At 40.2% G+C, this 24,289-nt stretch overlaps 1 protein-coding gene and 1 long non-coding RNA gene across 2 annotated transcripts in view; one reads left to right on the forward strand and one right to left on the reverse strand.

Moving 5' to 3' along the window:
• The window catches only part of plxna4 (plexin A4), a 658,913-nt gene that overhangs the window by 612,373 nt on the left and 22,251 nt on the right, over positions 1–24,289 (forward strand). The window contains exons 27-28 of the mRNA XM_034163939.1: positions 6,981–7,080; positions 15,210–15,400. Of these exons, the coding sequence (XP_034019830.1) occupies positions 6,981–7,080; positions 15,210–15,400 (291 nt within the window). The remainder of the gene's footprint in view (positions 1–6,980; positions 7,081–15,209; positions 15,401–24,289) is intronic.
• LOC117504477 overlaps positions 1–24,289 on the reverse strand; it is a 757,689-nt gene that overhangs the window by 243,027 nt on the left and 490,373 nt on the right. The gene's annotated exons all lie outside the window — the stretch shown is intronic.

Consider the following 24,289-nt stretch of genomic DNA (forward strand, 5'->3'; position numbering starts at 1 on the left):
GAGTCCTGGATGTCCACCACTCAGGCAGGCAACTGTGCCATCCCCATTTCTCAAACACAGCCATCTGTCTTCCACAGCCAGGTTAAACGTGGACATGTTATTGGTCTCCTTGAGATACTAGCATCCCCAACACTAAGGCACCTATGTACTGGATCACACCAAGAGAAATACACCACATAGCCAAAACATTAAGTCGGGCGAGGTAGATCAGTGGATAAGGAGCTGGCCTGCCAATATGTAGACCTGGGTTTGAATCCTGCTCATGCAACCTTTCTGTGTTCTACATTAATTAATCCACATTGTCTCAGTCTATGACGGCAGGGGAAGCAACCTGCATTGGATTGGCGTCCCATCCAGGGGGATTTGTGGACTTTCATCTAGTCCTGACCTCTGTCCAGCAGTAGGCCCCCGTCCACATGCCAGCATGCTAAGCTTCCCCAGCCTCTTTGTGTCCCAGGCTGTATTACATGTCAAGGAAAAAAGCCAATTCTCTCTACACTAATGCACAAGACCCATAAGTCACAATAAATTAGTAGAATAAATAATGTATAATTCAATAGTGAGTTTATGTGTTATACTCGTATGCAATTATTATTCAGATATGTTGGAAACTGTGAACCGTCATGCTTATATGGGAGAATATGACTTACCATTTCGAAAATACTATCTCCAACCAAAAGATTGATCAAATCAACGGTGAAAAACAAGTAGCAAACGTCCATGAAAGTCCAAGCTTCTTCCAGTGTCGCATTGATTTTCATCCCTTCTTGCGTGAACTGTGGAATTTTGGGGTCTAAAATTGTCCAGTTTACATCTCCAGTTGATCGTTTTCAAGATCATCTGACTCGAAACCCAGGAAATCATCATCAAAATCTTCTGTCATAAAGATTTCCCTAAATAATTCCCTATTCTCCAGTTCTACATGGTCAAGAATGCCGTCTTCATAGACTTCAGTCTCTCCAGTCTCCGCCGTGATTCAATTGCTGCAAGCGGTTGGAAAAACCCCCTCTATATGGGGAAATGGACTTGTCTAACCAATCAAAAACAAGCATTCACGCGGGAGTATGTCTGACGTAAGCATGGGGTTCAGGCTTCAGATAATCCTTGGTGTTCATTGGTTATAACGCCGATTTTGGGTGTACCCTCCAAACAGCGGACTGGCAGACAATGTAAGTTTCTCCAGGGAGCGATATTTCAAGGACCGGCAGAGAGTGTATATGTTGGCAACCTGCACAACTAGAGTTGATGCTACAGAATCCATAGATAATGTAAGCACCGGCACCAATAGCTCTCTGGGCCTATACAGGGTCCGCGACGTGGTAATGTCCTGTCACATTGCATGTTGTTTTGCTCCTATGAATTTTACAGAGTTGCTTACAGAAATTTTGTAAACTCACTCACTGACTCTTAACTGTATAGTTGCCTTACTAACTGCAGAGAACATTACCACAAAAAAACAAAACCAATACTGGGATTTTTCCTCTCCTCCAGTCCCTCCTGTTTGATGCCATCTTCTCTACCTTTTCATCTGAGGATGTTTGATCTAATGATCTGCACTAAGCTTTAAAACTGTCTGATGGACCTTTTATGTCAAAGCATTTTTCTGGCCATTTAGTGGTGAAGGTCAACGGTTGACAGAGTCATTCCTGCATCACCTCCATGATGTAGCTGTCAGATGGAAGGGAATGAGGCAGGGCAGTAGTGAGAGCACTCGAGATAAGATCTGAAGCGCCTGCCAAGTTTATTTTTTTCTTTCCTGAAGCAGATGAGGGCTTCCCGAGGGCACAAGGAGGCGTACATACATATGCACATGAAGTTATTACTGCATTCACACTTATCAACCAGGTGCTCATATGAAGATCTACAGGAAAGAACAAAATAGTTCATTACTCAGTCCGGGCAACCAGAGTGATGGAGCAGCCTGAATGGAAACAGGCCTCCGGTCTCATTATGGTGTGAGTAATTTGAGCAGATATGCACGCAGCCATTGTGCTCCATCCCGGTGTGGTTTGTTCAGTATCTAAATTAAATGTCAGCGGCAGCAAGTGTCAACAGGCTTGGAGTGTGAGCCGCCGGTAGAACGGATTAAGGAGCAGATTCGAATCGGAGATAATGAAGACAGCATTTTATTTATTTATTTGTTTTGTCATCTGGAGAAAAGGCCACATAATTCTTGACAAAGCAGAAGAAAGTGACCTTCTTACTACAACCCCTGGCAAAAATTATGGAATCACCGGCCTCGGAGGATGTTCATTCAGTTGTTTAATTTTGTAGAAAAAAAGCAGATCACAGACATGACACAAAACTAAAGTCATTTCAAATGGCAACTTTCTGGCTTTAAGAAACACTATAAGAAATCAAGAAAAAAATATTATGGCAGTCAGTAACAGTTACTTTTTTAGACCAAGCAGAGGAAAAAAATATGGAATCACTCAATTCTGAGGAAGAAATTATGGAATCACCCTCTAAATTTTCATCCTCAAAACTAACACCTGCATCAAATCACATCTGCTCATTGACACTGACCCTATGTCATGACATTGACCGTACGTGTCTTCTTGCAAGGAATGTTTTCGCAGTTTTTGCTCTATGGCAAGATGCATTATCATCTTGAAAAATGATTTCATCATCCCCAAACATCCTTCCAATTGTCCAAAATATCAACTTAAACTTGTGCATTTATTGATGATGTAATGACAGCCATCTCCCCAGTGCCTTTACCTGACATGCAGCCCCATATCATCAATGACTGTGGAAATTTACATGTTCTCTTCAGGCAGTCACCTTCATAAATCTCATTGGAACGGCACCAAATAAAAGTTCCAGCATCATCACCTTGCCCAATGCAGATTCGAGATTCATCACTGAATATGACTTTCATCCAGTCATCCACAGTCCACGATTGCTTTTCCTTAGCCCATTGTAACCTTGTTTTTTTTTCTGTTTAGGTGTTAATGATGGCTTTCGTTTAGCTTTTCTGTATGTAAATCCCATTTCCATTAGGCGGTTTCTTACAGTTCGGTCACAGACGTTGACTCCAGTTTCCTCCCATTCGTTCCTCATTTGTTTTGTTGTGCATTTTTCGATTTTTGAGATGTATTGCTTTAAGTTTTCTGTCTTGATGCTTTGATGTCTTCCTTGGTCTACCAGTATGTTTGCCTTTAACAACCTTCTCATGTTGTTTGTATTTGGTCCAGAGTTTAGACACAGCTGACTGTGAACAACCAACATCTTTTGCAGCATTGCATGATGATTTACTCTCTTTTAAGAGTTTGATAATCCTCTTCTTTGTTTCAATTGACATATCTCGTGTTGGAGCCATGATTCATGTCAGTGCACTTGGTGCAACAGCTCTCCAAGGTGTGATCACTCCTTTTTAGATGCAGACTAACGAGCAGATCTGATATGATGCAGGTGTTAGTTTTGGGGATGAAAATTTACATGGTGATTCCATAATTCTTTCCTCAGAATTGAGTGATTCCATATTTTTTGGTCTAAAAAAGTAACCGTTACTGACTGCCACAATCTTTTTTCTTGATTTCTTATAGTGTTTCTTAAAGCCAGAAAGTTGCCATTTGAAATGACTTTAGTTTTGTGTCATACTGTGATCTGCTTTTTTTCTACAAAATTAAACAACTGAATGAACATCCTCCGAGGCCGGTGATTCCATAATTTTTGCCAGGGGTTGTATTCTCAAAATTAGTGAGGCTGCGGGAGGACAAACAGAGTGAGGTTTCTGTCAGCGGGGTTTAGATATGCTTCAACTTTTTAAAGCTTTAAATCTACAGTGTTGTACTATCAGTGTCCGGTCGAGTCCGGTCTTGGTTTTGCCACCGAGGACTACATGAGGCCGAGTCAACATCGACTCTGTGAAAGTGGTAAAACCAATATAGGACTCAACTGGACTCAGGTACAACACCACCACTACACATGCAATGTACATGTAGCCGTCCTAGTTCGTTTAATGTTTCAAAACCAAATCAACTGGAAGACTGAAGCATTTCTTTTGAGTCACTTGACATATTCAGGCCTCCTTTTGATACGTTCAGAACAGCCGTTGAGATGTTCCGGAATAGGATTTTGAGTTAGATTCACCAATTTATAGTGTTGACAAAAGCTTTTGACACTATCCCCAGCCACACATTCTATCTATTGTTTATTTCCATGTTTGGTTTCCTGTTGTGTTGTATTTTGCATCTCGTTTTTGTCCATGTACTGATGTGTTCTTTTTGAAACAGACATTGGAACAATGTTTGAAACAAGTTACAAATACTCTGAAGTAGTGTTTGATGTTAATGTCACCAATTTATTGGACTGACAAAAAACGTTTTGGCCCCATTGTTTAACACTGGTTTTAGTTTCTTGTGTTGTATACGACATCTTGTGTTTGCCCATGTAGTGATGTCTTCTTTTTGGTGTGGACAGTTCACATGGTATCTACCATTTAACTTTGATTTTAGTTTACCATTCTGGTGTATATTTTGTCAAGTATATTTTGTATATCTATCTATCTATCTATCTATATATAATTTTTTTTTTTTTTAAGTATATTTTGTCAAGTCCACTGAGTGGGCGTCATGTTTCTCCCTGCAGTTGCTAGCTTGTTAGCTGGGTGTTGCGCAGCTATGAGCACATGATTTATCCAGTGTTCGAGGTAGAAAAGTACATGACTTTTAACCGCAGCTGGTAATAACTTTCAACAGCTTATCTAGCATTCCCTAAATATCCATAACTCCAGCAGATGGCAGTAACGTCTATAGGATATTACATAGGCACAGTAAAGTTGCGCTTTCATTCAAAGTGGTGCATCAAAGTTCACCAGATGTAAAAAGGTTTGTCCTCATTAAATGTTCTTATAATATGGTGAGTTACAACATTATAGTATTTAGTGTTTTTGAGTCATTGTCTACACAAACTGGCTGGGATGGACTCACTTACTCATCTACATTTTAACTATGCAGGGAGAAATCAGTTTGTTGGATGAATAAAATCCACTGCCGCTACCCCTGCTAACTCAGACGTTGCTATATTTAGCCTCAGACATTTTATGCATGCATTGCCTCGTTACGAGTTAATACGACAGAACAGATACCCTGAATTGAATCACGTGCTTCGAATCTGTGCTTTTTATTTGATTTCTTGCTCAGGGAACCTCACTTTGAAGCTACGAGCTACAATTTGCCATTTTTCATATCTGATTTTTCCAACGCCATTATGAGACTCTTCCTCTCCTCCACGTTTTCCCAAATGCCACAGCTCCTTTTCTCCCTTCATTATGTTCCATTGTGCTTTGCTCGTTTTGTATCTATTCAGCCTATAAGAGCAGTGATCAAGGTTCCTGCTTGAGGGAGTTGGAGAACGTGGGGCTCCCCACAAAGGAATAACAAGAGCTGCCCTGAGGGCCTCCTGCCTAGAATCTTATAAACATATTATGAAAAAGCAGCAGATTGAATTCCTGAGTGAAACAGTGACACACACACACACTGGTCCTTATTCCCAGTCCCATCCACCCACACTGATAGAGATCACTTCAATTAACCCTGCAGCATGGGCAGCACGCTTATGTACAATAAGTGCACGTATGTGCACAACTGGGACAAGTTCCATCCCACCTGTGTTAATTGAATCCTGTTTGCCAACTGGGGAAAGGAAGGTGCACACTTGACAGGCTGCTAACGAGCACAAACACAGTGCTTGAGTCACACACACACGCACACACACAGCAGGTACCACAGTAATGAAGTGGAACCAGAACAGTGTGTTTCCACCAGAAGGACCATGCTGCCTTATAAAGTATCAGGGCATTTTTCTGTCACTACATTAAAGGTTGTACTTTTGACAGGTCTGAAAAAATGTAATTTTTTCAACCAAGGCTCAGTCTCTTGTACTAAAAAATGAAGCCAAGGCAGAAGTGCTTCTTACCATTCCTTCAATGGACACTTGAGGTTCCAAAAGCAAGTCACTCCCCGATAAACAACGCAAATTAAAATTTCAAACTTTACAGAAAAATCAACCCAAAACAAACCCATAAAGTTATGAATAATTCGGGGCATAACCCCTTTGAGTGACGGCTGTGTGCTGCTAGCTGCTGTGGACTTGTATGCATTTATTTATTTTTGAATTTCATTTTTATCCTTCTCAGCATTTTATTACTATGTAGTTACCTGTACTAACAGACCTTGAAAGAAGATGGTGCTGCAGTATTTCTGTTGAAAGACATTTTAATATTATTTAGTTCATATGTTGGCACCAATAGCACCAGGTTAGCAGTAATTAGCAGGTAGTTTGATGACATTAGGTCTACTGATGGAGCAATGACAATATGCCTGACACACTTTTTAAAACCCACCCACAGCCACCGCCCGGTCCACAAAAACATGCGTAATCAAACACACAAACCAAAGTTAGCTTAGCTTCACTTGATTGGTCCTGACAAGATGGAGGCATGTCCAGAGTTAATTCACCTTAATCACCACCAACCAATATGCAAGCAAATGAGTGGAGCGTGCACAAGCATTTTAAAAAAGTTTCCAGAGGGTTGTGCAGCGCTACGGCCATGAAACAATCAGAAAATTTACTTCTCTGTTTTTTGTGTGGAACTGGTCTGTCTGTCTGACAACCACACCTCTTCCTAATCCGTCATCAATCCAACATCCACCAATCATCCAGCAGGCGGCAGAAACATCTGTGGGATATTACACTGGCACAATGAGACTGCCTTTTAATTTATCTGATGTGTCAAAATCAACTAAATGTGACAGGGTTGTCCTCTTTATTTGCCTGTTTATTTCTTTATTTATTTTATCCATTACAAGATGATAGCATTGATGGTTTATGAGTTATTGTGTCACCAAACTGGAGGGACTGGGCTCAATTATCTGTCTTATATAACAGTTTGTCACACATAATCATACTTTTCAACATGACAGCTGTAAATATGAGACGCTTTAGTAATTTTCATGTGTATGTGTGCTTTGCAGGTACCTGATAATTCAGTAATGGCCTTGGTTCCCAAGCAAGTTACAGCCTACAATTCTGTTAACAACTCCACTGTATCTCGAACTTCTGCCAGTAAATATGGTAAGCATTTATTTGCAGACATCTTCTAGTTTCAGACAAATCAAACATACAATTAGCCCGGACTCACCAGCAGAAACCTGGGATGGAAATCCAGCATCGACTCTGTAGGATAATAGCTACGTACATCAGAGAACTTTGAGGGGTTGAAAGGACCTTTAAACTATAACAAGAGAGCAAATACATGTTTGTTGTTGTTGCTGTCTCGAGACTCGAAAGCTAGTCCTGTCATCCTTCCATGAGTTCGTGTTTCTTCTGCCTGTCCGTCTGTGCCGTGTGTCCTTGAATCTCAGAAACCATTGAGTTAGCCACTGATCAAAGGCCCAGCCTCACCGGCCACAAACAACTTCAAACACGTCAAATGTGCCCTTACCAAAAAGTAGTACATGCAAGTATGTTTCAAGTATACTTCCAGTTTACTTTTTATATACTTATCAGTACTATTTTTTGGTAAGGGTGGTGCAACACTATTAGCATTGCCTCATCTCCATATCCATCCCACCTTGCTTCCTTGGCTCTAAATTAGACGAGATAGGATGGGGGTGAAGAGTGCAACAGAAGAGAGAGGGAGGACGCCAGTAATACAGTGAGGAAAATAAGTATTTGAACACCCTGCGTTTTTGCAAGTTCTCCCACTTAGAAATCATGGAGGGGTCTGAAATTTTCATCTTAGGTTCATGGCCACTGTGAGAGACATAATCTAAAAAAAGAAAATCTGGAAATCACAATGTATGATTTTTTAATAATTTATTTGTATGTTACTGCTGCAAATAAGTATTTGAACACCTACCAACCAGCAAGAATTCTGGCTCACACAGACCTGTTCATTTTTCTTTAAGAAGCCCTCTTATTCTGCACTCTTTACCTGTATTAATTGCACCTGTTTGAACTTGTTACCTGTATAAAAGACACCTGTTCACACACTCAATCATACTCCAACCTGTCCACCATAGCCAAGACCAAAGAGCTGTCTAAGGACACTGGGGACAAAACTGTAGACCTGCACAAGGCTGGGATGGACTACAGGACAACAGGCAAGCAGCTTGGTAGAAGACAACAACTGTTATGATTGTTTATTAGAAAGTGGAAGAAACACAAGATGACTGTCAATGTCCCTTGGTCTGGGATTCCATGAAAGATCTCACTTTGTGGGGTAAGGATTATTCTGAGTAAGCTCAGAAGTACACAGGAGGACCTGGTCAATGACCAGAAGAGAGCTGGGACCACAGTCACAAAGATTACATTAGTAACACATGATGCTGTCATGGTTTAAAATCCTGCAGTGAAGCAAGGTCCCCCTGCTCAAGCCAGCACATGTCCAGGCCCGTTTGAAGTTCACCAGTGACCATCTGGATGATCCAGAGGAGGCATGGGAGAAGGTTATGTGGTCAAATGAGACCAGAATAGAACTTTTTGGAATCAACTTCACTTACCATGTTTAGAGGATGAGAACAACCCCAAGAAAACCATCCCAACCGTGAAGCATGGGGGTGGAAACATCATACTCTGGGGGTGCTTTTCTGCAAAGGAGACAGTATGACTGCACCATATTGACGGGAGGATGGATGGGGTCATGTATTGCGAGATTTGGGCAAACAACCTCCTTCCCTCCTTAAGAGCATTGAAGATGGGTCATGGCTGGGTCTTCCAGCATGACAATGACCCCAAACACACAGCCAGTGCAACTAAGGAGGGGCTCCGTAAGAAGCATTTCAAGGTCCTGGAGTGGCCTGGCCAGTCTCCAGCCCTGAACTCAACAGAAAATCTTTGGAGGGAGCTGAAACTCCAAACCTGAATGATCTGGAGAAGATCTGTATGGAGGAGTGGACCAAAATCCCTGCTGCGGTGTGTGAAAACCTGGTGAAAAACTACAGGAAACGTTTGACCTTTTTTTTTATTCTGTTTATTTGATAAGGACAGAACAAAAAGCATTGCTACAATAACCGATGCCATGTTCATAGGTCATATAGCTAATAGCTAATTCGCAGACCTGGTCCCTAGAACATAAAAAGGACACTTACACAATCATAAACAACACATGATAGTAGCAATATCACAATACAATAAAACACTATAAAATATGGCTAATGTCTACAGATTTGATTTAAGTTAAGCCATTTTCTTATTTTATGCTTAAAATCATTCAGGTCTATAAGAAATTTCAGTTCGGCAGGTATGGTGTTCCAGATCTGTGGACCTTTAACTGCAAATGCATTCTGTCCAAAAGTTGTTTTACATCGGACTGGTCTACAGTCTCCACTCTCAGCTCCTCTTGTAATGATACCGCGAGTTTGACATTTTTGAATCATTCCTTTTACAATATCAGGAACAAGACCATTAATACATTTAAAAACTAAATTCAAAAACGAACACTTCAAAAGATTTTCAAAGCTTAAGAGTTTATACTTTTCTATGATTTTACAATAGTGCCACCTAATTGGCTTTTGGTCAAGCACTTTTAAGGCTTGTTTGTAAAGAGAATTCAAACCTTTTAGAGAGGATTGGTTCGCCTGGCCTCAAACAGTGATGCAATATAAAAAATGAGACAAGATCATTGCATGAAAAAATAATGTGGCTGCACTAATTGACAAGCAAGATCTTATGAGACAAAAACAATTCAAATTAGTCCTAATTGTCTTAGTCATTTTCTTTATGTGACTCACAAATTCAAGATGGGAGTCCAAGAAGACCCCCAAATATTTAAATTCATCTACTCTTTGAATTTCCTTTTGATTTATTTGTATCCTAAAGTTTTCTTTGGGCTTTTGCCTTATTGAAAAACACAGACACCGTTTTAGAACAATTGAGAAACAAGAAATTATCCTCCAGCCACTGAGAAACCCGGGTCATTTGTCTATTAAGAAGCTCTGCAGCCTTCTCTGGAGTTTTTGCTGAGACATAGATTACTGTGTCATCAGCATACAGCTCTGTAATTGCAAACAAAGGCTACTGTACCAAATATTAATTGATTTTCAACACCTGATTTTCACAGGTGTTCAAATACTTATTTGCAGCAGTAATATACAAATAAATTATTAAAAAAATCATACATTGTGATTTCCGGATTTTTTTTTTTTTTAGATTATGTCTCTCACAGTGGACATGCACCCAAGATGAAAATTTCAGACAAATCGCAGGGTGTTCAAATACTTATTTTCCTCACTGTATGTCCATCTGCAATTGACTTCAAATGCAAGAATGAAGTTTTTCACAACTGGTGTGGTACTCGTGAAGGACTTTGATCTGAGTGGTGAGATAGTTAAGAAAAAGTTGAGGCTAGAGGCAATGAGAAAAAGAAGTAATGGTAGAATCTATATATTAAAAGCCAAGTTGCCTCTGTGTATGTGTGTGTGTGTATGACTTAGATCACGGAGAAACTGGGGAGAGCTGACATTTACCGTTTGGTGTGTATATATATATATATATATATATATATATATATATATATATATATATATATATATATATATATATATATATTGGGTCAAGGATGAACGCAGCAAAAACAGAAAGTTGATAGGACTAATATTTATGGAGAAATTACGGATATTTGCTCATAACAGTGAACAATGGACATTGATAATTACATTCTGGACTCACACACCATTCCAAATCAATATAGAAACTACATAATTTATTACCAGCCTTCAAAAATGTCAGCTACCTATTACATAAATACTGCCCCTATTTGGAGCCCATGGATCCCCACAGGCAACGCGCAAGTAAGAATTAACAGCATAGGGGAGCAGAGAGTGAGCGTGGGAATTTGTGGAAGAACTACAGAGATGGAGACAAAGACTCGTGTCTGAAATATTCCCATCAAAACCCACCAGGAAACAAAAATTCTGAAAACGAACTCTCCATGCCTGCAAAGCTGTATTACAGTATAATCTCAAACATGGTAATTTTTCTTGGAGTTGTCATTCTTTACCTCCACTGAGGAGGTCATGCTTTCAGTGCTGTTATCAGAATTATGCAAAACATACTAAACCAATGTGGGAATGAATCTGATTATGGGACAGATCCAGGACATTTTTTTAAAATACACATGGATTATCTCTTGAGAAAATCATGAAAGTGTTGAATTCCCAAGAGAATTCAACACACCACACATCTCACAAAACAAAAAACCACCAAAAAAGACCCTGTATTTCTCGAGATTCAGGACAATGTGGAAATTCATGCAAGTGCAGAATTTTTCAAGAGGTAATGCACACAGTATTTTTGGATTTTTGTTTCTTTTTTGCATTATGTCTTCAGAAATGAATGAACATGTTGAATTCTCAGGCGATAACAGATCTTTTTGAGAAAAATCTGCAGTTTCTCAAGAAATAAAAAAAATATTTTTTTCTTTAAAGATAAGGCACGTGTTTTTTTGGATTACTTCTTGAGAAAAGCATTAAAATGTTAAATTTCTCATAAGATGATACACAGATCTTTTTGGGAATAAAATTGCATTATCTCGAGAAATTCATGAAAATGTTGAATTCTCAAGAGATATGGCACAAATAAAGTAAGTCACTTTGGCTGCTGCCTTGTTTGCACTCGGGGTCGCCACAGTAAATCCGAGGTGAAGCTGCATGTTGATTTGGCACAAGTTTTATGCCGGACACCCTTCCTGATGCATCCCTACATTACGTGGAGGAATGTGGCAGGGGTGGGGTTTGAACTGGGGACCTTCCTCACTGAAACAAAGCCCACTAACCACTTGGCCACCACCCCCGTCTAGGAGATAAGGCACAAATCTTTTTTGAAAAAAATCTGCATGATTCAAGAAATGTTGAGTTTTCTCAAAACAAACAACACAAGCTCCTTGGTGAAGATAAAAAAATATGTATATGTATTTGGTATGTTGAGTGCTAATATCTAAGATCAGATGAGATGTGGCTTATTGGCAGAGGTTTGATTATTAAAATAAGACTAAATGGTGGGTGTACAGACAATTCTCACCATCTCTTGTGCAAACAAGTCAAATGCAGGGTTCCAAATAACGTAATGCCAGTTTGGCAGCCCTGCAGAGTCCTCGGTGGAACCGCAGCTACAGTGAAATATCGATACAGCAGGGGGACATACACAGAAACGTTTTCAGCTGATCGTCCTGTAATCACATTTGAAAGGTCAATACACTCACACATTCATTGTATCCGATGTCTCCTGCTGTCCTCTACCCCCCCCCCCCCCGATTCGCTCCTCTCTACACTCCTCATGCTTTTCTCGTCTGACAGATTGATTTCTGTCACAGAGAAAAAACAGTCCCCCCCCCACTCCCCAATTCTCTGTCCAAACCGCACCCACTGATCAATTTCTTTTCCACACTGTGTAAACATTCATTGAGCCATGTGTTTGGAAATGTCATTGCCACTCCGGCCATTGGGTGGGCCATATATATTTCATCTTGTCTGACACCTGTTCGATTTTTGTGTCGGCCAGTGATGCCACGTCTTCCACCCAGGAGAAGAAACCATGAAAAATTAACAATGCACACTTTTTAAAACTTTCATATCAAATCACACAGATTTGCAGAATGGAAGCCACTGAATAAACATAAAACTACTCTGCAGCCAACAGGTGAAGTGAAGGTTTGCTGAGACTTTGCTTTTCTGACTAATGGATGGTCCTCGGCTTTGGGAATTCCCTGTAAAATGCAGTGAGTGAATGAATCGTCCCCTGCAGCTTGTTAATGTAATAACAAAACAATAAATGTGATCATCTTCTAACTCCACAGATTCAAACGCTATATAACCTGTGCTATAAACGGCCTTAGTTGTGTGGCACTAAGTGTGTTCTGTGTGCATAATAACCCAACAAAAACCACACCACACACTTCTCACATAATTTGTTATGCCAATTAACTGCCCAAGTCAGATTTTTACAGATATTTGTAATAAAATGCTCACAAATGAGTCATTCATTCATGCTAGCATTAGCCATTAGTATTATGCTGTGTGATGCTCCCGACTCCTGACTTTTTCAAGACATGTTAATGATCCAATCCATCATGAATCCCTGTTTTAAGGTGCTTACATTGGTCACATTGTCAACCACAGTCTGAAAATAAATTTACCACTCATAAAAAAGCAAATAAAACATCTAGTTTAATCACCCCAATAGAGCGCTTCGCTCTCAGACTGCAGGCTTACTTGTAGTTCCTAGGGTTTGTAAGAGTAGAATGGGAGGCAGAGCCTTCAGCTTTCAGGCTCCTCGCCTGTGGAACCAGCTCCCAATTCAGATCAGGGAGACAGACACCCTCTCTACTTTTAAGATTAGGCTTAAAACTTTCCTTTTTGCTAAAGCTTATAGGTAGGGCTGGATCAGGTGACCCTGAGCCATCCCTTAGTTATGCTGCTATAGACTTAGACTGCTGGGGGGTTCCCATGATGCACCCAGTGTTTCTTTCTCTTTTTGCTCTGTATGCACCACTCTGCATTTAATCATTAGTGATCGATCTCTGCTCCCCTCCACAGCATGTCTTTTTCCTGGTTCTCTCCCTCAGCCCCAACCAGTCCCAGCAGAAGACTGCCCCTCCCTGAGCCTGGTTCTGCTGGAGGTTTCTTCCTGTTAAAAGGGAGTTTTTCCTTCCCACTGTCGCCAAGTGCTTGCTCACAGGGGGTCGTTTTGACCATTGGGGTTTTTCCGTAATTATTGTATGGCCTTGCCTTACAATATAAAGCGCCTTGGGGCAACTGTTTGTTGTGATTTGGCGCTATATAAATAAAATTGATTGATTGATTGATAGTTTGTGTTTATCGGCAGATCACAAAGAAGCTTCGAGTTGCATACTGCCACCTGCTGTACTGGAGTGTGTGGAATCATGGGATGGATTATTCTAAGTTAATACAATACAAAACGTGAAAGAATCAAATGAAAACTAAAATAATCAAAATTTACAATAAATATCGCAAGTCTATTAGGAAACATCACAAATGTGATAGTTTTAGCACAATCATATAGCACTTATAAGAGACTGAACAAGAGCACCAGTTTGACACCCTGGTTTCAACACCGTGCTTTTTTTTTTAAAGAGTAGTTACCTTTGCAAGTGAGGTTAAATTATAGAGGCTGATAGAAGAACTAGAAGATGGATTCTCTGTACTGAATATATATATATATATATATATATATATATATATATATATATATATATAGCAAATGTGCCACCATGCAAGCCATGCACCATCACCTAATGTTAGAAGTGCTTCTGAACAATGTAACCCAGTCATTCAACAATGAAATATGAAACTGTGACAGATCAGGAGAATGAATTAATTAATAGCATGTAGTGAAATGCATTTGATTAAAAAAAAAGCATAGTTTATTCCTTTGAATTAGCACTTTGCACACTTAACAGCATTAATATAAAGCTTAAACGTCCATCTGTGCATGCAAAACATAATTTTATGCATCGTTCTTGTATATGTCAACTTAGAAATAACTAAAGGAATAGATATTGAATATCCAGGCAAAATATAAAACATTCAAAATAGTACAAACATATTTCTGCAGCTTTGCTCATGTCACAATCAGCAATGCTGGTGCAGGAGATTTGAATTTTTGGAACAATAAAATTTTATACACACACGAGCATGATGAGTACCAGTTATGTGCACCCCATGTATAGTTCAAATATTCACTTGTGGAAAGGTGATTTATTTTTTACATTTTTTTCCTTCAGTGACAATAACCACAACATGCACATGTATAAGAAAATGTCCAAGGCAGCACAGAGGCTCATATGCATCCTCGAGTTAGATATATAAAGTAGTACAACAGTATACAGGTAATCAAACCGACTGAGATGATGTCAGCATTTCAGAATGATGCGCTAGTTGACCCATTCGGTGATGGCGGCGCAGCCTCCCTGGTGGTACGTGGTCGACTGTAGTTCTTCTGTCTCTGTGAGTCAGAATGATGAGACACTGGTTAACTCTGATGCACTAAATCAATCAAAAGAGCAACTGTCTGCCGTCAGCTGGATGGTTAGTGGATGCTGAATGGATAATGAAAATTAGGAGCAGGTGTGTGGTTAAAACCACCTGAAGCTTGAAATGAGGCTGTTTGTCCGCTTCTTTCATTTCTTTAAGCCTCGAAAGACGAGGTTGGGCTCGTCATTGACTACAGTGTGTTTCTTCCAGAAAACATGATTAAGTACACTGGAAGTCCCGACAGCCTGCGTTCCCGTACTCCCATGATCACACCTGATCTGGAGAGCGGGGTCAAAGTGTGGCACCTGGTGAAGAACCACGAGCACGGAGACCAGAAGGAGGGCGACCGCGGCAGCAAGATGGTCTCAGAAATCTACTTGACACGGCTTCTAGCGACTAAGGTGAGCCGCTGAGCATCTTCATCCTTACTTATTTGTTGGTGTGAGCTTTTTATCCAGCAGGTTAAAGGCCAAAAGGTCAACAGACACGTCACACTGCGTGAGCATCGCTCTGAACCCTCGATTTATTTAAGTATTCATGATTTTCTTTAGACAGCTCATCTTAGTAGAAAAGATTATTCAAATGCAGGTGAGGAAGAGAAAATAGATATTTCTGTTTTCTCTTTTCATTACTGTTACACTTCAGCATATCAAAAAAGATAAAGAAAACCCATGAAAGCAGAGGTGTTTCTGTAATAGGAAATAAAAAAGATCAGGTAAAAATAGGAATGGCTATAAAATAAATCTATTTGAATGTGCCTCGCAACAGTGCCCTCCGGGAAGGAAAAAAATAGTTAATTTGGTTTGGAGGAAATGTGACTTTGATCCAACATCTGAATGCAAATTACCAATCTACTCCGAAAGCACCTTCTCTCTCTCTTTTCCATCAAGACATGCTCTCAGATAAAGAGAGGAACAGGAAAGGTGAGAAAAGCAGGGTAGCATCTGAAAATAGTGCATTTTTATCTGCAGACTGTAGACACAATGACACGTAAATGCAAACGCGAATCGTGTAAATGCAAACAGGTAGGCAAACATCTTAAGAATATAGATTTTTTTTTAATTTGTTGAACTGAGGAGAATCACAGATGTGGAGGTTATGTTTTCAGTGCTTTTTGTTTGTTTGGCTGTTAGAAGGCTGTTACAGTCCTGATTTTCTTGAAACTTGGTGAAAGGGTGCAGCATGTGCCAAGGACGAAACCATTAACTTTTGGAATTAAAGGGGCAGAAGCAGGAAATTTTTGTCTGCACAATTTCATTAACATTAGGATAGCCAGAGGGGTGAATGAAGTAAAAACAAACAAACAAACAAAGAAAAAAAATCATTAATACAACGCAAGATCACAAAAGAGTAGATATGGAAAACACACACACATGAAACAAACAAAAACACATCATGCACTGACATGCACATTTTTGTGGTCAACTTCATTTGATTTGTAACATTTTTAACCATTCTTGGTTTTCGCGCCTGCAACACAATTCAAAAAAAGTTGGGATGGGGTCAATTTAGGGCTATTAATAAGGCAAAATAAATAAATAATAATATGTCAAACAGGTGATGCTAACAGGTGATTTGGTATGAAAGCAGTATCCATGAAAAACTTAGTCTTGGAGTAACAAAGCTGGATAGACAAATTCCAGGTTGTCAGCAAATGTGAGAAATTTGTTGAAATGTTTAATGACAATGTTCTTCAAAGAAAGACTGGAAGGGAATTTCATATTTTTCCCTCTGCAGAGTACAATATTATTAAACCAGTCAAGGAATCTGGAGGAATTTCAGTGCATAAGGGGCCTAAACTGAACACCCATAATCTCTAATCCCTCAGATGGCACTGCATCAAGAACAGTCATTCATCAATAGCCGATATAACCACATGGGCAAGGGATTACTCCATATTTTAGTTCTTGATAGATCACTAAAATGCACAAATGTCACTGAAAGCTTTGCTGTGAAAAAATAAGCCTGATGCTAACCTTGTTCAGAAGTAGTATCAACTTCTCTGGGCTTGGAGGCTCCTGGATTCGGCCATCACACAGTGGAAATGTGGAAAAGTCTGATGAATTAGTATTCCACATCTTTTGCTTTGGAAGAAAGAGATGCTGTCACCTCCAGACCCTGTTATCAGTAAAAAGTATGGGATTGTGTCACTGCCTTCATGAAAGATAATTTACACATCTGTGATGGCAGCATTAATGCAAAAAAGTACATTAAGATTTTAGAGCAACATATGCTGCCTTCAAGATGACATCTTTTCCAGGGATGTCCATGCATTTTTCAACAAGACATCCCAAAACAACTTTCTGCACACATTACAAAGTCATATTCAAGGAAGAAGAGCGTCCGGGTACTGGACTCACCTGCTTGCAGTCCTGACTTGTCCCAAATACAGATTGAAACATAAAATGTAGCAGTAACAAGCTTGTACTGTTGTACACCTTTTGACATATTTGCAGCTGGAGCATTTCATCACTTGGTATCTTCAATCCTAAAACACCTTTTAAGTGTTGTAAGAAGGAATGCAAACATTGTAAAGTGGTAAATGCTTTAGCATCCAAACTTTTTTGGAATGTGTTGCAGGCCTGAAATGTAGGAATGGAAGTATGTGAAAAGAAATGAAGGTGACCACACAAAACATGAAATATTTTAGGTTTCTATTTGCTACAGTGAACCAGAAGACAAATGTCAGAATCACTTTTTCAATTAAAAAAATATTGTGCAAGAGCATGTACCCGTACGTGCTAGAGTGCTTCAAGTTTTGACTCCAGAATAGGCTCTGGAACTCTTGTTCATCACTCTGTTGATTTATTTAACCAAGACTAGTGAGGTGCTGATCAGGAAACAATGTCCTGCGAACCTAAAATATCCTTTTTGATGCATCTCCTTGACATTTGACACAGAGCTTCACCTCTGTGGCCATTTACTCTTCTAGCCTAATCTTAACAGACAGACGTCCTCAACAGCTTCACCTCATCCTCACCTGGTCCCTACCACAGGTTTCTCCTTGCTTAGATGATATCACATCACTCCATCCAGCTGTAACTGGGTACCAACCACGGCTGGGGAAATAACCTGTGATGGACTGGCATTCCGTCCAGGAGGACACCAATCTCTCCAACAGCTAAACACCAATAAAACAAAGAGAGGTTGATAAAGCAACAGTTTCAAAATGATCACCAAACTGTAGATGGCAGAATGAAGAGGAGGCAACTGAGCACTTGTCACTATGACACAGAGTATGCGGCGCCCTATTTCCCTGCCATTATCTGATCCCAGGGTGCAGAGGTGGTTTCTGACTGCACACAGCACATCCTCTTTCCAGATGGATTGTTTTTGTGAAATAATCAGTTTATCTGGGCTGGCAATCGCTCTTGGTGAGAAATGATTTTGCAGACAGGCAGCGTAATTGATTGCGTTTGGCTTTCACCTTGCCAATAAAAGCCTCTCCCTCGCATTGCCACTGACGTCTCTCATATTGGCTCCATCAGTGTCACTTTGACAGAGGGTGGAATGCCACGAGTCAGGGCAGCAGTTCTCCTCACCTTAACAGTGGGATCTGTGCATCCATCCACTGCTTGTCTTCTTTATGCCTCTGTTAACCAGTCTGATTGTTATGCCTCTTGAAAACAAAATTTCACTCCACCCATCAACTGTCCATGCGTTTTTGTAAGCACAACTCCTCTTAAACCATTTTGTGGATTCCAGTGAAACTTCACATAGTGGTGACATGCCATATGGAGATGTGCATGAAGGAAAATAATTACAGTCAGACATCATCAATAGGAGATAATTAGAATTTTGTGTGTTTAACTGATGCATCACAATATTGATCTGGCAAATGCTCCTCCAAAACAGTTTCCAATGGTGGAGTCCAATGAGACTTCACACAGTGGTGGCGCACCATGACAAGAAGTGCATGAAGGAAAATCATTCTAGTCTGATGTTGTCAGTGGGTTGATAACTGTAATTTTGTGTTTAGTTGATGCTTTACATGATATTAATCTTTGAAGTGCAACTCCTCAAACATTTGGTAGAATTCAACTAAACTTCACACAGTGATAGTTCACCATAAGGTGTAAGTAAGACCCTTTGGAGAAAAAAAACTGAACTTTTGTTTTACACACACACACACACACACACACACACACACACATATATATATATATATATATATATATATATATATATATATATATATATATATATATATATATATAATTTGTCAGTTGCATTTAGGCAGGCAGTGTGACTGAGCAGAACAGGACAGGCTGGGGGTAATAATAGTTTAGTGAGCTTGCTCACAAATCTTTAGTTTGCTTAGATGCAAAAGAAACATACAACATATGGCTTTCAGTGCAAACTAATCAAAAGGTAATCAATCAAACAACATTTATTTCTGTAACCCTTTACAGCAGCCAGGCGGTGTCCAAAGTGCTTTACAGTAAAATGAAGGAAGAATTCACAAAAATAAAACATTCAATAGAATTAAATTGGCACATAAAAACAAAACATTTCACAGCACCACCAGATATTAAAATCCAGTTTAAATAAATAAGTCTTGAGCTTTGATTTAAAAAGTACTGGTTCAGAAATGGTGCGTAAATCAGGAGGTAACTTGTTCTACAGTCTGGGTTCAGCTACCGCAAAAACACAATCATGATTTTGTATTTTGACCTCGGAACATCTAAGTAAAGCTGTCAGACACCTGTAATGTTAGAGAGTTAAAATTTCAAACAAGAAGGAAGGTGAAAGGCCATTAATAGCTTTAAAATCAAACATTAAAATCTTATAATCAATTCTAAAATGAACTGGCAGCCAGTGGAGTGAGTAAAGCACAGGTGCAATATGCTCACTTCTGGACGTGTTCATTAAAAGATGAGCAGCAGCATTTTGCACAAGTTGGAGGGGTGCAAGAGAAGACTGGTTGACACCAGCATGAAGTACATTACTGTAATGAAGTCTGGAGCTGATGAAAGCATAAACTGCCATCTGAAGAACACATGCACTGAGTAATGGAGTTACTTTAGCCAGAAAATGTAGCTGTAAAAAAAACCTGCTTTCACAACAGAGTTTATCTGTTGATTGGACCTCAAACGTCTGTCAAATATCACTCTCAAATTTTTGACAGCTGGTTTTAAATAATTGGCCAGCACACCATAGTTTGATGGTACAACATTTGGCATGCCAGAATGTCCAAACACAATGGTCTCTGTTTTACCCATAGTCAGGTAAAGGAGATTTTGGGACAGCCACTGCTTTACATCATGAATGCAATTTATCAGTGACGACAAAGCATCGCTCCCATTAGTCCAGCAAGGCTGATAGATTTACAGATCATCTGCCGAACAATGAAAGGACAGATTGTGCTTGGCTGTAATTGACCCTAACAGAATAGAACCCTGTGGCACTCCAAAACAAAGAGGAGCAATTCACCAGTCATAATGGAAAAACTCCTCTCAGGCAAATATGATTTAAACCACTTCAGTACAGGACCATGAATGCCAATATGCCAACATCTTGACAGCTGCTTTTAAATAAGCTTTATCTATCCATGAAGCCAGAGGACACACACCAATTAGCTAAACTGCAGGATTGTCTTACAGACATAAAGACATGGATGACCTCTAATTTCCTGCTTTTAAACTCAGATAAAACTGAAGTTATTGTACTTGGCCCCACAAATCTTAGAAACATGGTGTCTAACCAGATCCTTACTCTGGATGGCATTACCCTGACCTCTAGTAATACTGTGAGAAATCTTGGAGTCATTTTTGATCAGGATATGTCATTCAAAGCGCATATTAAACAAATATGTAGGACTGCTTTTTTGCATTTACGCAATATCTCTAAAATCAGAAAGGTCTTGTCTCAGAGTGATGCTGAAAAACTAATTCATGCATTTATTTCCTCTAGGCTGGACTATTGTAATTCATTATTATCAGGTTGTCCTAAAAGTTCCCTAAAAAGCCTTCAGTTAATTCAAAATGCTGCAGCTAGAGTACTGACGGGGACTAGAAGGAGAGAGCATATCTCACCCATATTGGCCTCTCTTCATTGGCTTCCTGTTAATTCTAGAATAGAATTTAAAATTCTTCTTCTTACTTATAAGGTTTTGAATAATCAGGTCCCGTCTTATCTTAGGGACCTCGTAGTACCATATCACCCCAATAGAGCGCTTCGCTCTCAGACTGCAGGCTTACTTGTAGTTCCTAGGGTTTGTAAGAGTAGAATGGGAGGCAGAGCCTTCAGCTTTCAGGCTCCTCTCCTGTGGAACCAGCTCCCAATTCAGATCAGGGAGACAGACACCCTCTCTACTTTTAAGATTAGGCTTAAAACTTTCCTTTTTGCTAAAGCTTATAGTTAGGGCTGGATCAGGTGACCCTGAACCATCCCTTAGTTATGCTGCTATAGACGTAGACTGCTGGGGGGTTCCCATGATGCACTGTTTCTTTCTCTTTTTGCTCTGTATGCACCACTCTGCATTTAATCATTAGTGATTGATCTCTGCTCCCCTCCACAGCATGTCTTTTTCTTGGTTCTCTCCCTCAGCCCCAACCAGTCCCAGCAGAAGACTGCCCCTCCCTGAGCCTGGTTCTGCTGGAGGTTTCTTCCTGTTAAAAGGGAGTTTTTCCTTCCCACTGTAGCCAAGTGCTTGCTCACAGGGGGTCGTTTTGACCGTTGGGGTTTTACATAATTATTGTATGGCCTTGCCTTACAATATAAAGCGCCTTGGGGCAACTGTTTGTTGTGATTTGGCGCTATATAAAAAAATTGATTGATTGATTGATCTTGTTGGCATTCATGGTACTGGTAGATGGTCGATGGCGTAGATGGTATTTGTTGCCATTTTGGGCTCTAAAACACAAGAAGAAACATCTGAGTTGATGACGTTTTGATGCACAAGTCCTTGAGAACGTGAAATGTCATGGCCTGAGCACTTGTAGACACACAGGCGTAACATTTGACCTTACCGGCTAATGCAGAACGTCAGTCCAAACGTACGCTGGTCTGATACAGAGATATGTGATTCTATCTTCATAGAATAAAAGGATAAGCTGCCAGGAATGTGGGCCACATTAGAATTATAGCTGTGATTGTCAGACTAACAGGATTCTGTCCTCCCACTCTCTCTCGTATCTCTCTCCTCTCTGTGATTTGGTCACCCGCTCCAGCCCAAATTGGATTTTTACTTGCCACTGCTTGTACACACCTCATCTGCCACACTCAATGGCCTCTTTTCCTGATAGGAAGCCTCTGTCGTTTCATTTCCATTCCTCGTTCTTGCGTTTTCCTTCCTGTTCCTGTGCATGCCATCAGCTCATTCTTTACAAGAGGATTAGATTCTCTCACTCCATCTCTCTCCTCTCTCTCTCCTCCTCATCCTTCTTCAAGTCACCAACATTAAATCAAATTAGGGTCAATGGTGCAGTGTGGGAGCTAATCCTGCAGCACAAAGAGGCTTAGGAGATGCGCCTCCTGTTCCCAGATATTATTAAAAGTCAGCTGTGAAATAACAATTTCCCCCATCAAAGCTGCAAAGGAGATTTAGGGTCCAGGTCCTTGAGATAGGAGGCAGACGCACAGACACCGCAGACCAAATGGCGTAAAGCACAAACTTACACGAGATCTGCACCAGATTCCTGCAAAATGCCCCGGTATAGAAATCTGTGCTCCAGATATGGTATTTAAATGCTGTAGCACCATGTGAATCTATTCAAATATATATGACTGTATGTTGTAAAACACAAACTTTCATGTCTGATCCTTTTTTTTTTTTTTTTGGCCTGTTGGTGAATGTGCAACAATTACAAAGTGTTATGTCTTAGCAAAGTCAAAAATAAACCCAATTTTCAGGCAGTAATGACCCAAAATGGTAGTTGCAAAAACCAAGATGTTTAATGTTCTCAAGGTGACAAACAGTCCAAACCGGTGACATCAAAGAATGTGAAAAACGAGTACAAACAAAACATGGCCAGGAAGTCCAAACGTGAACAATGTGACGAACGTAAAGGAACCAGCAAATGAACAAGGAAACAGGCGCTACTTAAAAACCAACTCAAACTGATGAACAAAATGGAGGACAGGTGTGTGAGAGGGTCAAATGTCAAGTGACAACTAACAACAAAAGGTGATTGGAACTAAAGAGACATCTCAAGTAGAACAAAACATGACCGTAACCAGAAAAACCAGAAAGAAAAATCACAAAACCAAAATTCAGATCGAAAAACTACAGAATACAAAAATAAACACAGAACTCAAAAAGAAAACTCAGTGCAACAGTGGAAAACTGGCATGGAGACTAACACATCAGGGAGGAGGCAAAAATAACAAGAACTAAACAATAACCAGAACTACCTCAAAGAACGACAACAGAAACCAACATGGAACTACGAAGTGAACACAGTGTCAAACAGAGGAACTACACATGCAAACCCACAGAACATATCATAGCCCTATTGACAGAACCCACAAAGACTGGGACAGAGGACAGAAGGGAGGACTAAACACAAAGACGATAGACGGACAGACCACAAGCATAGACAGAGGACATCTACCATTGGGACCCATACGGACGACAGACCAGGGGGGAGACACACTGAACACTGAAAGGGGCACGGGGAAAATTACAGATAATCGTCTACACAGGAAGGACAGAGGACTGAATATAAACCTATAAAGATAAAGACACAGACAGGGCAGACACACGTACACAAGGCTCTTTACTAATCAATCAATCAATCAATCAATCTTTTTTTTATATAGCGCCAAATCACAACAAACAGTTGCCCCAAGGCGCCTTATATTGTAAGGCAAGGCCATACAATAATTATGTAAAACCCCAACGGTCAAAACGACCCCCTGTGAGCAAGCACTTGGCTACAGTGGGAAGGAAAAACTCCCTTTTAACAGGAAGAAACCTCCAGCAGAACCAGGCTCAGGGAGGGGCAGTCTTCTGCTGGGACTGGTTGGGGCTGAGGGAGAGAACCAGGAAAAAGACATGCTGTGGAGGGGAGCAGAGATCGATCACTAATGATTAAATGCAGAGTGGTGCATACAGAGCAAAAGAGAAAGAAACAGTGCATCATGGGAACCCCCCAGCAGTCTACGTCTATAGCAGCATAACTAAGGGATGGTTCAGGGTCACCTGATCCAGCCCTAACTATAAGCTTTAGCAAAAAGGAAAGTTTTAAGCCTAATCTTAAAAGTAGAGAGGGTGTCTGTCTCCCTGATCTGAATTGGGAGCTGGTTCCACAGGAGAGGAGCCTGAAAGCTGAAGGCTCTGCCTCCCA

Source organism: Thalassophryne amazonica, chromosome 22, assembly GCF_902500255.1.
Source record: "Thalassophryne amazonica chromosome 22, fThaAma1.1, whole genome shotgun sequence".
NCBI lineage: Eukaryota > Metazoa > Chordata > Actinopteri > Batrachoidiformes > Batrachoididae > Thalassophryne > Thalassophryne amazonica.